Source organism: Pseudophryne corroboree, chromosome 1, assembly GCF_028390025.1.
Source record: "Pseudophryne corroboree isolate aPseCor3 chromosome 1, aPseCor3.hap2, whole genome shotgun sequence".
Taxonomy (NCBI): Eukaryota; Metazoa; Chordata; class Amphibia; order Anura; family Myobatrachidae; genus Pseudophryne; species Pseudophryne corroboree.
Window position 1 is genome coordinate 391531605 of NC_086444.1, and position 15130 is coordinate 391546734.

At 39.4% G+C, this 15130-nt stretch overlaps 1 protein-coding gene across 1 annotated transcript; it reads right to left on the minus strand.

Annotated features, from left to right (window-relative positions):
• Positions 1–2981: 2981 nt before the first annotated feature.
• LOC134953207 (olfactory receptor 6N1-like) lies at positions 2982–3920 on the minus strand. Its single transcript, XM_063938669.1, has one exon. It carries the CDS (start codon positions 3918–3920, stop codon positions 2982–2984), a length of 939 nt encoding a protein of 312 aa, XP_063794739.1.
• Positions 3921–15130: the final 11210 nt, after the last annotated feature.

A 15130-nucleotide genomic window follows, 5' to 3' on the forward strand; every position in this document is an offset into this window, starting at 1 on the left:
ACTAAAAAAAGGAGTATAGTGCTTACTAAATAGGTTAGTTTTCAAAGAATAGTGGAAAGTTTGGAGGCTGGAAGAGTCTTTTGCATGGAAGGAAATTCCATACAGTGTGCAAAATTAATGAAGTTATGTAATTGGAAGAGTTGCAAAAGTTAATGAATGTGACTGAGACCCTGAGTGGAGAGGGTAGTCTTTTTTAATTGTACTCTTGTATGCCTTATTTCCATGTATTGCTTATATTGTACATGATAATCTATGTATTATGCTCAAGATTACCTAGCACTCTCTTACAGTATGTAAGATGAATAACACATGGCTGATGATTTTTGAAAGGATTGTGTAACTTACCTAGTTTTCTATCTCCCTAGTTATGTCATCCTATACAGTTATTGATATTTCTGCCAAATGTAATCCTATGTAATGCCAGTGGCATCACAAATGGAGGTGCGGACTGCACCCGTATGTCACCCACCGAGGGGTATCACCAAAGTGCCAGCTCCTGCTTAGTGACAGGAGCTGGGAGCTGCACTATAACATTATGTGCAGCAATCCACCTCCTGTCACCGTGTAGAAGTCGGCGCTGCAAATAAGACATCCTCCAGATGCAGCACGTATCACCCAGACCCCCAGAGTGATGAAAACGGGCATCTGGATGCATGAACACGCCCCTCCCACTAAGACCCACCCTGCCCTGCTAAGCTACACCCCATTTTGAGCCCACCACCGCACCAGGTGTTGAGCAGTTGAGTGATGCCTCTGTGTAATGCACCTAAAATTGTTGCCTCACCTGGATCCTTTGTAAGTAGGATGAATAATCTGCGGAACTGATGTCCCATAATGGTCTCATCTTTGTATTATGGGCCTAATTTAGTATGGAACACATCAGTGATGCGTTCGCATACTGAAGCCCTTGTCCAGTGTGCACATGCTCAGGAGCCATACTGCACGTGTGCACACAGTGAGATGTGATGGAATCTCACTTATGCGAGTGCCTCTGCCTGATTGACAGACAGAGGCATTCGCAGGGAAGGCGGGGGGGCGTGGTCCAGACAATGCAGGCATTTTAGCGCTGGGGGGGGCAGGACTTTTTGCACAACTACAACTCATGCTAAACCGGGCACTATATTTATGCTTTCTGAATTTTAGTCATATCTAAGCCTTTGAATTATGTTCATGGTATCTGTAAAGTGCATTGAGTTCTGTTGTGGAAAATGTTTAGATAAATAAAATAATTATTGTTATTATTATTATTATTATTACTCTTATCAGTATTACTAATATTATTAAAGAGTAAAAGTAAAAGAGTTGCACCGTTTCCAGATGGTACAAAATGCAGCTGACACATAACACCCATTCTTTAAACCCTTCCCTGGCTACCTGTAAGATGGCGAATCACTTTCAAAATTGGATTACTGACTTTTAAAGCCCTACATGACCAGGGCCCAAGGTACTTTTAGCAGCTTCTGATCCCATACTGTCCCACTTAATTACTGCGATCTGTTGATGATGGACTATTAATAGTACCTAGAATCTCCCTGAATTCATCTGGGGGTCAAGCTTTCAGCTTTGTGATTATGACTCTATGGAATTTGCTTCCCTACACAGTTTGCGTATCCTCCACTCTAGAATCCTTCAAACATATTCTCAAGACTTACCTGTTCACCGAAGAATTTCACTAAAGTCCTTTGGGAAGCTTGTTTTGTATTTTGTGCTGTAAAGGCAAATGTAAAGCACTTTGAGTCCTATTAAGAGAAAAGTGCTAAATAAATAAAATAATAATAATAATAATTATTATTATTATTTTAGAAGATGCATTTTATTTTGGATGTGTTCAAACACAGGCAACCAATGTAGGAACTACCAGATCAGACTCGGAATTCAAAATAGATTATACAGTAGAACTAAAAGTCTGATTAGTAAAATACTAATATGGTGAAGTTGCATTAGTTAATGCCTGTTGTAATGAAAGCATAAATTTAAGTCTTACATGCATGTTCTGAAAATGGCCCTTTGGTGTATGTAACAAAATTTATGAACATATTGGACATGGGGAACAGACCTTCATCAAGCATGATACACATACAGCAAGCTTGAGGGTATGGTTTATTGTTGCGCTGAATAATAGGAGTCATTTTATAGGAATAATATTGGGCCTATGGGAATAATATTAGCTAGATTTGTGAAATATTGACTGAGAGGTGGTGATATGCTATCCAAGTGAAATAGCAGAATGAAATTCAGTAAAGTGGGACAACACAGATGGGGAAATATTCAGAGATGATACATATGTTTCAATATCACCTACATATAGAATTATGATACTTTATTCCAAAGGAATAAAGCAAAAACTGTATACAATGGACAAATATCACTGAAAAAGGTCATATATTTTATTCAAGGGTATAAAGATCATAAGAGACAGAAATCAACTTATTTGTGAATATATAGTTGACATGCAATTGAGTATGAGATAAGATGAGAGTAGGTATTTCCTCTTCATTTGAGATCAAATAAAGAAAGGGTACCAGAGGGTATAGGGAATTAATTGAGTAGGGTTTTGAGGATGTCATGTTTGATCTTATCAATCTTGTCCTTGTGGTAGAAAGACAGTTCTTGCCATTTATAGTAGTTGGTCTGATTGCTTTGGGATGATTAACAAAAGATTCAATATTAAAAAGGTGTTTGGGGTTTTACTGTAAACCTGAGCCCAGTTCATTAAAACCATGAAATGTATGCATATTGCTATAATGTGATTCCATCTAGCAATATAGCACTTGCTATAAAATGAATGATTAATCAATGGGATCTGGAAATTGATCTTTTTCATTTCATGCCTTATGACTATTGAGAATAATCATCTACAAATTTCCTTAATATTATTTTTTTTGGGACAAACTACCTATAAAAAAATTCAAGTCAAAACAACTGTAAACTTTCAAGATGCATTAATTCAACTGTGTTACACAAAACTGTAATAAGTCTACTTAATAACAATTGCCCATTTTCCTGACTGCTTTACGGAGTGCTTCCTTTACCTCTTTATTCCTTAAAGTATAGATAAATGGATTCATAAATGGTGTTACTACAGTATAAAGAAGAGATAACACTTTATTGAACTCTATATTGTTTACTGTATTTGGACTGACATACATGGAAATCATGGCACCATAGAAAATGACAACCACGGTAAGGTGAGCTGTGCAAGTAGAAAAAGCTCTTTGCTGACCAACAGAAGAGGTCATCTGTAGCATAGTTAGTATAATATTAACATATGATGCTAGAGTGAGAAGACAAGAGCCCACTAGTATTGTAGAAGCTAATGTCCAAGCCACAGTCCCCATAATGTGTACATTTTTGCATGATAATTTCAATACTGGCTGCAGGTCACAAAAAAAATGTTGTATTTTATTAGGACCACAGAAATTCAACTGGGAGACCAATATGATTGCCCCAAAAGTAGCAATAAATCCTGTAAACCAGGAACAAATTGACATTAACAGACTTGTCCTAGTGGTCATTAGTACTGAGTAATGCAGGGGTTTACAAATGGCTATATATCTGTCATAGGCCATAACCCCCAAAAGGAAGCATTCAGTGGAGCCAAGAGAACCAAAAAAATACAGTTGAACAATGCATCCTATGAAAGGCACAGTATGATTGTCTGTAATGATGTTAAATAACATTTTTGGAATAATATTAGATGTGTACAAGATTTCCAAAAATGACAAGTTACTTAAAAAGAAATACATAGGTGTATGCAAATGTACATCAGCATAAACTATGGTGATAATTACAATATTGCCAGTGACAGTAACAATATAAATAAACAGAAATATTGCAAACAAAAGTATCTTGAAATTTTTAACACCATAAAATCCCAAAAGAATAAATTCAGTAACAACAGTTTCATTTGTATATGCCATTTTGTGTTATGAAATTTATTAATCAGGATCTTACTTTCTTTGTATTATAAAATAGAATCACCTGAATCTTGATGTGTGGAGGATTCACTTTTTACTGTTTCCCACAACCCAAAAAAAAAAGATTTACGTTCCACTGCTGGTTACAAGTAGGAGGAAGTTTCAGGGTGAACATAAATCATCCCATTTAGCATACAAATGACTGTAGAATAGTAAGAAACAATATTTAAAATCAGAAGGTTTTTGTCAGACTTTTTCAAGAAGATTAATGTCATTATTTGAAATTAAGTAACTACACAAGACTACTTTTCAAGAATCAAAAAATTTAATAGTAGAGCATTTAATAGATTCTTGATATGTATACACATCTAAACATCATAAACTGGACAGACCAGTTTGACATATATTTAACATCAAAAATACTATAATTTATTAATTGTATTATCCTGTCTATTTTTTGGACATTGCTGTGCCCTTATCAACTTTATAACTTTAGCAAACTCTCGAAACTATGCTACGTTGTTAACATTCAGTAGGAAACAAAGCTAAAAATGTATTTCTCCCTGTTTTGTGATATCTTGACTAATGCAAAATAAATTAATTAAAAAAGGAGACAAATGTAGAATGGACAAATTTTTTCAAAAGAAGATGGGTTATTTAGACATGGTTTTATCAAAGATTTTGACAGAAAATGTGGAATTACCAATACACTCAAAATATAAATTTCACTCTGCAGGATTTAATAGGTGCTTATTACACACTTTTGAAGGAGTTTGTGATAATGGAACAAGGCCATTACTAGATGTGTGCAGCACCATGGCTAAATGGTTCCTGGAATGGCATCTTGTAGACAGAACCTTCCTCAGGATGCTCCAGTCATGCACACTGCAGCTCCTACAGCCATGCTGGAGCATCCTGAGGATGCTCGGGCCAGTGTTAATTACTGGACTTTATTGAACAAACCTCTGATGAAATTGCAAGTGCAAAGAAATTCATTAGGAGTCCCTCTTACCCTAGCATCGAGGATCCTTCTATCCCAAAACATTTTGCTGCCAGATCTGTGATTCTCTAATTGCCCACTTCTTCTGTGGACAGCTGCCTCACCTGTGTACTCATATCACCCTGGGTGGCACATTGCTGAAGCCATGCCCTCCACTCACCTCTAATGCCGGCTGACCCCCAACTGCATCTTCCTTTCACCTTGAGTGTTCTATTGCAAGAACTATGCCATCTGCTCACTTGCAATCCACCTGCCAGCTACAGTAACTTCTGCAGCTTTCTCTTTTCAGCTCAAATTCAGCTGCAGGCTGACTACCGCTGCACCATCCATCCATTGTGAAAAATGGAGGTGGAGTATCCTTTGGCCCATTACAGACTGGCTTGATGGCATTCCAATCTATTGTGGACTGTATTACTAGTTTAATGAGGAGATCACTTACTTGCTGCACAGCTTAATAATAATTTTCTGCCCCTGACTGGCAGCTTTGGTGGGTCTCTAATATTATACTATTGTTGCTGCTTATTTTTTTTAGACTTTTCAAATGAATTTGCTTACTTTTTTTATTTTGAACCTTGTGTACATCAGTCTTGTTTCTAGGAAACAAAGGTAGCAGTTCCTGGCTACATCCCTAGAGCCTAAAGCTATCATTGTAACTAGATTGGCTAATATCACTGCGCAGCTTGCTGTACCACACACAGGCCTTAAAGATTATGCTTATTCATTTTTACCTTAGCTTACAACAGATTTATACAAATATTAAGGAAAAGATTTGCAGAAATATTGGACTTGGAAATGAAACCAATTCAATACTAAATTGAGAATATTATTATTATGTAAAACAAATTCCCTGGATTTGGTACTTTTAAGTGAATTTAACATTTAAATTCATGACTAAAAAGTTACATGATAAAATAATGCATTTTGGCAGGGGAGAAAACCAAAGTATAACATGCATGCCAGAAATATTGATTTAATACTACTTAGACCTTCATCTACAGTATCACTCTAATATTTTTGTCTTCCTCGATTGGCAGGGGCGTTTCTACAGAAGAGGTGGCCCGTGTACACCTCCGGGTGGCCCCCCTCCTCTGAACAGTGCTGTAGACTCCAGCATTGTGCTGGAGTCTACTGCGCATGCTCAGGTCTCCGGAAACATAGTGCCCACCATGATCCAGAGACCAATTTGGCTACCGCGCATGTGCGGCAGCCACTTTGGCATCAATTTCCACTGCAATTGCCGCAATCACCACTGGACTCCGGTAAGGTAAGTATTTAAATGGGTGCAGTGTGTGCGGTGTGGGCCCCCCTGCACCCAGGGGCCCGTGTGCACAGCACATAGTGCACCCATTATAGAAACGCCAATGTCGATTGGCTTTATCTGCTTTCTATCTTGCTGTGACTATTTGGATACTGACTTTCTCAAAGATTATTTTAGAGCTTTTACACAACTACATTTAAATATTTGAACTAATTTCAAACTGAATACAAACAAAAAGGAAATGAACTGTGTTATGACTGCATTTTGTAGTTGTATCATCTGTTTTAATTAATCTAATTTACAGTTTCATAAGAGTTTAGTATGAATTACCGGCGTCCGGGTTTGCCAGCTGTCAGTACTTTAACAGCATCCTTTCATAATAGAATCGTTTTAATATATACTTGCTTTTACATGCAAAGTATGACCTTTTACATGCATAGTTTTTTTGACTCCTCAGGAATGACTAAACATAAAAAAATATTAAACTAATAAAATACTTGATGTTAAATATATTGTTCAATTTATAATGTGTTTGTATAAAGTTAAAGTGCATAAGCAGCATGAAAATAATGCATGTAAAAACACAAAGCACACCTGATTCTGAACTCACACAAAATTAGTAATATGTACTATACTTAATAATAGAAAAGCTTGACTTAGTTTATGCATTTAACTTTCATCTGTAAATTCACACTGAACTGATAAAATACAACGAGCACCTGTAATATACATGTTTTAACAAAATACATTTGAAAAAGTTATGATCACTGCAACACATCTACAACTCAATGCTTTACCAACCTATACTACGCAGAATTCAACAAATCCATTATTACAAGTATGAGGGGCTGCATAATGATAGCACTGAAATTACATTTCTGTGAACTTAAGATATATATTCAATATTATCCCAGGGGTATCATCTATTAACAGAACGCTGAAAAACATAATAATTGAAACAATGTATCACCATGGGAAATCAGTGGTTTAATAATATCTATTATAGTCTTTAGGAGATAAAGAATAAAATTTGTATTAAGCAAAGTCTAAAATATAGATGATTATATATATAAATATATATATATATATATATATATATATATGTATATATATATATATATATATATATATAGCAAATACAGTATTAACAGGTTGGATATATGCGTTTAATTTTATATACCATAACAATTCAAGACCATAGACATTGTAAAAATATTAGTTCAAACACCCATTTCAGGGGCTGGCTGGCAATTTTAACTTTTTGGGCAAACATATGTAAAAGGCCCAGGGTTTTCTAATAGTATGCCACACAGTACATATGCCCTGTGACTGCATCCTCCCGCAATCTCCTTTGTGTGAAAAAAAAACAAATTTTTGAGATAAGAATCCGGTACAAAGGAAGTAGTATGATTCAATACAACAAATAATCATATTTGCAAATTAAAATATTGTTGACCTGACTAAAAAAAAGAGCTGACAGGGGCATCACTGGCTGCCTTGGGGATGGTAGATCCTAGATCCAAGTGGCTTAAGGGACCTATGATGTCAGGGGGAGGAGCCATATCACCAGGGGGAGGAGCTAGGCCAGCGGGATAGTTCTTCTACTATCCACGCCACCAACTAATACCTTTAGTAACTCGGTGGCAAGCGGAGCGTAGCGAGCCACCGAGCCCGAAGCGTGGCGAGTGAAGCGAGCCTGCGAGGGTGCTTTTCGAGTAACCTGCTTGGGTGTGGATCCTCCCCCTGGTGATATGGCTCCGCCCCCTGGTGACATCAAAGGTCCCTTACCCCAGTCCAATTTAGAACCAACCCTAGGGGATATGAGGTGCCGGAATAGAGCTCCTGCTCATTTGGATCTCCCCTATTGCTGAGCCCTAATTGACACCCACCTGGCTCATATAGAGACACCGCACTGCAAGGTGTAATTTTTGTTGCTGAGGACCTGCATTTTGGGCCCCTCTGGTGTCTGACCTACTCACCGCGCTGAAGCTGGGAGCTGCGGCTGTCAGTGAAGCCGAAGGTGCACAGACCGGAAGTTCGGGTCTGGCGGTGGCTGCAGCCCAGAGCAATCTCTCTCCCTGCCAGCTGGAGCAGCATCTCCCCTCTCCTGTTGATCCCCAGCACCCAGGAATGTGAGTGGCTAATGGTGAGGCAGCACCATCAACCTCTGCACTGGACTCTAAGCCCCTGGTGGCCAACTTGGGCACAGCCCCCTCGGACCCCATCAGTGGTTCTTATTCTATAGAGGGACATATTTGAGTGTTTAGTCACAGGCTTGTCTGTGACCTTACTACTTTATAACCAGTGAAACTGACACATTGAGGTCCCTATTTTTGTAATACAGTTGTGTTTCCGTACAAAAGAACAATCAAAACAAATGATAACAGTATACTTTTGAAACCAACTCTTAATATTCTATGTGCTGGGATTGCCAGTTATAATTAGTTGGTGATGCACCAGGGGTACATTGGAACACTACTGAATAGTCAAAACATTAAAGACAAGAAAGAAAAGACCCTTTGTTGGCGCACTCATTAAAAAGAGAAATATTGTATAATTTAAAACGTAACTTTTATTTGAATCCATGTAAGAGGATAGTTGAAGAAAAATTGTATATGTCTCTCCCTCTTTTCCACTGTAATGTGCAGAGATATGTACTCAAATCATATGAATGCACATAGTGGACAAATACCCAAAAAAGAGAGGAGGGGAAGAAATTTTTCTGGTATAAAATTAATTCAGGCACAATGGCCTATTATGCAGCAGGATACCATATATCCCTATGATTGGGAGTAGGACAATGGCACCCTCTAAGGTATAGTCAATAACATGGCTTTAATCTGTGAACAGTACTAGAAAATAATTTTGTGTTCAAAATTCATGTCTGACCAATATAGATATATAATGATAGATCAAAGAGAAAGAAGAAATTCAAGAAAAATGTATGAATCTGCTGTCAACGTTAGACTGGATTGAAAACTGATCCAGTTCTTTTTTGAAAAGATCTAGCCTCTAGACTTAGGGCCAAGAGCTCATGCAAAAACATCCTAGCTGTTAAGACCAGCCGTGGTGATTTCTCTTACTCCCCTAGCACTATTAATCGAGAATTTCAGGCTTTTTATTCTAAACTTTATAATTTAAATAGGGCCGTAGTAAAATCTGGACCTTCTGGAGATGTGATTAACGAGCCCACCTTCCCTGTCTTTCTGAACAAACATCTATGCAATTAAACTTAGATATCTCTGATGAAGAGATTGCTAACATCCTGAAGTCCCAAAAGCCATTAAAGGCCTCGGGACCAGATGGTTTTTCAGCTTCCTACTACAAAAAATTTGCCCATATATTAACACCTTATCTTAAGTCCCTATTTAATGCAGTACTACATATGTTCCAGTTTTCACAAACCATGCTTGAAGCCAAAATAAACATTATTCATAAAGAGGGTTATGAGCCCCCATGATTGTGCCAATTACAGACCTATTTCATTACTAAACATTGATATTAAGTTGTATGCCAAAATTTTGGCCACTTGTTTAAATAGTGTTCTCCCTGACCTGATCCACTATGACCAAGTGGGTTTTATCTCAGGTCGTCAGGCCAGGGACAACACGAGACGGACAATAGATCTCATCCAAATTCTCAATCGCAGACAAACCCCTTCCCTCATCCTCTCCTTGGACGCCGAAAAGGCATTTGATTGCATCACCTGGCCTTTTTTGTTTAAAACCCTGCAAATGTTTGGTATCAATGCTGAATTCTTGACCGCTGTATTGGCCCTATATTCCCTATATTCTTTCCCGATGGCGAGAGTTTTGACTAATGGCATACTTTCGGATCCCTTTTCGCTTACTAACCGGACAAGGCAGGACTGCCCGCTTTCATCCCTCAAATTTGCTCTGGTCATTGAGCCAGGTGCCGCCTTGATCAGACTGTCTGACAAAGTGTGAGATGTGGAAGCAGGCCCCAAGACTTTCAAAATCTCTCTTTATGACATTATCAATTAATACAGCTGCTTATCTGGCTACAAAATATTTTTTTCTAAATCTGAGGCTGTGCCCCTCCACAATCCCCATGATCTAAAGAGTTATTTATCCTCCTTATATCACTTTAAATGGCAGGAACGTAAAATTAAGTATCTAGGAGTCTATATCACGTCCCATTATGATCATCTCTATATGGAAAATTATCCCCGACTTATACATAAACTCATACAGGATCTTAAACTCTGGAAATCCTATAGAATTTCATGGTTGGGCAGAATTATTGCCATCAAAATGATTAATTTCCACCAACTCCTCTATCTATTATAAACACTCCCGGAAAAAGTCCATGAAAAAGTGCTGAAGAAAATATAGTATTTTCAATCACGGTTTTGTGGAATGATAAACCCCCTAGGTTAGCTCTGGGTACTCTCAAGCTTCCTAGATAATTGGGAGGTAGGGGGTTCCCAGATGTTAAACTGTATTATCTGTCCAGTCATTTGAGCCATATAGCGACCTCCTTTACTCCTCTGGGTGCTATTGCATGGATTGATTTGGAGACCTACATGCTGGGAGTCTGCTCCCTTGCCTCCCTTTGGGGTCTAGATTCAACTTCTAGAAGCTTTCTGCTTCATTTTCTCTCCTCCTTTAAAATTCTCCCTCTCACTTTGGGACTACTCATCCGATAAATTTAAGATGTCCATCTCCCCCTCTCCCCTTACCACCCTGTGGGACAATCTGGCTTTCCCTACTGTTTTCTCTCCTACACAATTTAAATTGTGGTACACGCCAGGTATTAGACTGGTGTCGGATCTCTGCTCCCAGGGATCATAGGTTTCTCTTGATAAAATTTCCCTCAGTGCCCACTTCTTTGAATTTCTCAAGATTCAACATTTCCTCTGATCACTCTCCTATACTGAGACGAGGGAGGATCCCACCCTTTTTTAACGTATTTGGAGAATCCTCTTGGCAAGGGTATGATCTCTCACATATACTCGTTACTGATTGAGGCTGCCTCTCCTATTCAGAACCGCCATGAGCTGGAGAGAGATCTCGACCCCCCTCCAGATGACTCTTGTTGGGAGGAGGTGAGAGAGGGAATAGCTTAGAGCTCAATCTCAACTCGTATAAAGGAAACCTCCTATAAATTGTATTATCAGTGGTATTATACCCCAGATATACTGTCTAAAATCTTTCCCTTTGCTTCTCCGGTTTGTTGGCAGGGCTATGCCAGAGAGGCCCCTTGTATCACATATGGTGGACTTGCCCTATCATAGTTCCCTTCTGAAACAAGGTCCTTGATCGGTTACAATCTCTTTCTAGCCTTCCGTTTGTCCTCAACCCTTGGGTAATTTTGCTAGCCCGCCCGTTCCAAGATGCTGACCCCATTTTGAGCAAATTATTCTCCCATGTATTGGTCGCTGCAAAATCGCTAATTGCCAAAAATTGGAAATCAACCTTGTCCCCTACCATTCACGCACTAACCAATTATGTCTGGTTTATTGCCAATATGGAGAAGATTACATACTATCTCCATGATTGCCCCCATAAATGTAATTTAGTCTGGGATCACTGGCTATCAACAAGATAGCCCTGCCCTAGTTTTGATTCGACACCTCTTTTCATCCAATTCTTTTGAACCTTTGACATTTTTCCCTTGAGCCCTACCCACGGCTTCTCACATTGCCTTTCTTACAAGTTACCACTGACACCTTTAACACCAGTACTTGCCTTCTCTGATATCTTGCTTTCTCTTTTCTTATTTTTGTTTTGGCCCTCCCCTTTCCCCCCTTCTGCTGTCTCATTCTTTTTTATTTGACGTTATGTTATGGGTTTTTTTCTTGTGAAATTGAGAGCTGTTTGTTTATTGATTTCTGCATTTCTTTGTACTATATGTCCACTTGGCTCTTGTTGAATAAATAAAAAGTAAAAAAAAAAAAAAACTCACAGGAAAACTAAAAATGCTGGTGCACACTCTAAGCACTATGACTACTGATAGACAATATAATAAACTCTTACAATTAACGGGGGTCATTCCGAGTTGTTCGCTCGCTAGCAGATTTTAGCAGCATTGCACACACTAGGCCGCCGCCATCTGGGAGTGTATCTTAGCTTAGCAGAATTGCGAACAAAAGATAAGCAGAATTGTGAATAGAAAATTCTTAGCAGTTTCTGAGTAGCTCCAGACCTACTCACAGATTACGATCAGCTCAGGCCGTTTCATTCCTGGTTTGATGTCACAAACACGCCCTGCATTCGCCAGCCACTCCCCCGTTTCTCCAGACACTCCCGCATTTTTTCATGGCACGCCTGCGTTTTTCTGCACACTCCCAGAAAATGGCCAGTTTCCGCCCAGAAACACCCACTTCCTGTCAATCACACTCCGATCACTTCAACGATGAAAAATCTTCGTTCGGACGTGAGTAAATCTACTAAGTTTTGTGCTAAAATACTAACCGCATGCACACTGCGTACCATGCGCATGCGCATTTTTGCCTTAATAGCTCCATTGCGAAAATCTGCAACGAGCGAACAACTTGGAATGACCCCCAACATACAGTATAAGTAAAGTTCTTAGTACAAATTTGACCATATATGTGGGCCCATCCACTGCATCCAGGTGAACTTCAATAGATGAGTCCTAAAATCCCTATTTCTAACACAATATCTAAATTTATCCAGTTCTTACCTTTAAATAGAGCCCATATAATATGTAGTCAGCAATTCAGGAACCTGTGATAATTAAAATACCTGAGGTAGATGGGAGGGGTGCTAGTACCAGAATAAAGAAGTCTCACCATCAAGTGTACAATGTATACACAAATATAGAGAAAAAATGGAGGGACTAGGTTTGAATACCCTATTTTTAAACATAAGAGGTGATACCATGCTGAGGCTAAAATATCACACTGGAGAAAGAAAAATGTTGGTGCACACTCTAAGCACTAAGAATCCTGATAGTCAAAATTATTTTACCCTTAGGTGTTTTAAGTAGCACAGATCCCAGCATTGGTATTTTTTTATATAAACAGACACTAATTAGTAATTTTTCCCCAGTATTACTGCTAGGAAAATGCTAGGTATGCTGAACACCATCATAAATGAGGTGGCTTGATACATGGTAAAAAAAATTATATTGAGAGGTAATAGATAGGGCTTAGTATTATCAGAGTCTAAAAATATCTTACTTAAACATATTTGAAAACAGATATACATGTTTATTACTCCAGGAGTAACAGGTCCACTGATGAGTAGTGTGGCATTCGGCTCTATTTCTCCCCGGAATGAAGAGATAGTTAACATGATTAGTTAGAGAGTTATTGGAAGGGATCAGAATTAATAAATTGTCATTATATATCAATGCGATTACATAATTTCTAACAGCTGTCTAATTAATCATATACAGGAACTGGGTATCCGCACACACAACTCGTATTTTAGTATTGTCATGTGTGTATGTGGATCATCGCCACATGCTCACAGGTACAGTATAAACCCCTATCTTTTATCTTGGACAATGCTCAGTCTATATAGGGGGTGCTGTAAACTACAGTATGCATAAACTAAGGTTGGGAGGAAAAAAGAGAAGGAGTCTGTATTGTTGACGCACTAAAGGAAAAGTTGATTTAAATAAAATATAACCTTTATTAGATATGTACTAAATAGGATATAAATAAATTTATTATCCCAGACTACAGTGAAACATAGGGGTTAAAATCACAAAGACTAACAGATATGTGAATAAAGAATTTAAAAATTGTGAATAAAGAATAAAAAACGTTTCCATGTGTGTTTTTAATCTACCGATGTAAATAAATGCATATGCCTCAGTCTCCCAGTAAGAGTTATGAACATCAAGTATGTCTTCAGTTGTTAATACTGTATATTCTGTATATCCGAATTATGGCTTCTCGATCCTGCCCCATACCAATCCTCACTGCCAGGTCTCACCCCCAAATTCCAAATCACCCACATACACTCAGAACCCAGCCAACTTTATCCCCATCTCCCCTGTCCCCTCCCTTCCTTTCTCCTGTGCCCTCTGGAATGCTAGATAAATCTGCAACAAGCTGCCAACTATCCACGACCTCTTCATCTCCCACTCTTTTCACCTTCTTGCCATCACTGAAACCTGGCTCTCCTCCTCTGACACCACCTCCCCTGCAGCCCTCTCCTATGGAGGCCTCTCCTTCACTCACACGGTCAGACCTGATGGCCCCCAGGGTGGAGGCGTGGGCATCCTTCTCTCCCCTAACTGGACCTTTCGTGTCATCCCACCTGAGCCCTCCCTCACCTTCTCCACCTACAAGGTCCACACTATCCGCCTCTTCTACCCCATTCACCTCCTTGTGGCAGTGATCTACCGCCCCACTGGCCACTGTTCACCTTTCCTTGACAACTTTGCTGCCTGGCTTCCCCACTTTCTCTCCTCCAACCTCCCTTCTGTCATCCTCGGTGACTTTAACATCCCTATTGACATCACTAATGCTGCTTCCACTAATCTTTTCACCCTTTCCACCTCCTTTGGACTTTCTCAATGGACCTCCACCCCTACTCACAATCTCGGCCACTCCCTCGACCTTGTCTTCACCCACCGATGTGATCTCTCTGATTTCTCCAACTCTTCCTTCCCTCTCTCTGACCACCATCTGCTTTCTTTCACCCTCTCATCCTCCTTCCTCCTCTCCATGCCGAGACACACCACCACCAGACGCAATCTCGGGCCTCTCAACCCCACTTTCATATCCTCCCTCGAGACATTCCTCTCTCCTCTTTCCACTATGACTTGTCCCAACCAGGCAGCCTCCTTCTATAACTCTTCCCTAACCTCTGCTCTCGACTCTGTGGCCACCTTCTACTCTGTCCCCCTCCGCCGCTCCAAACCCCACACCAAACTAACACGTTTCTTACAAAAATACTCACGCTCCGCTGAATGCTCCTGGAGGAAATCTCACTCTCTGCCAGACTTCCTCCA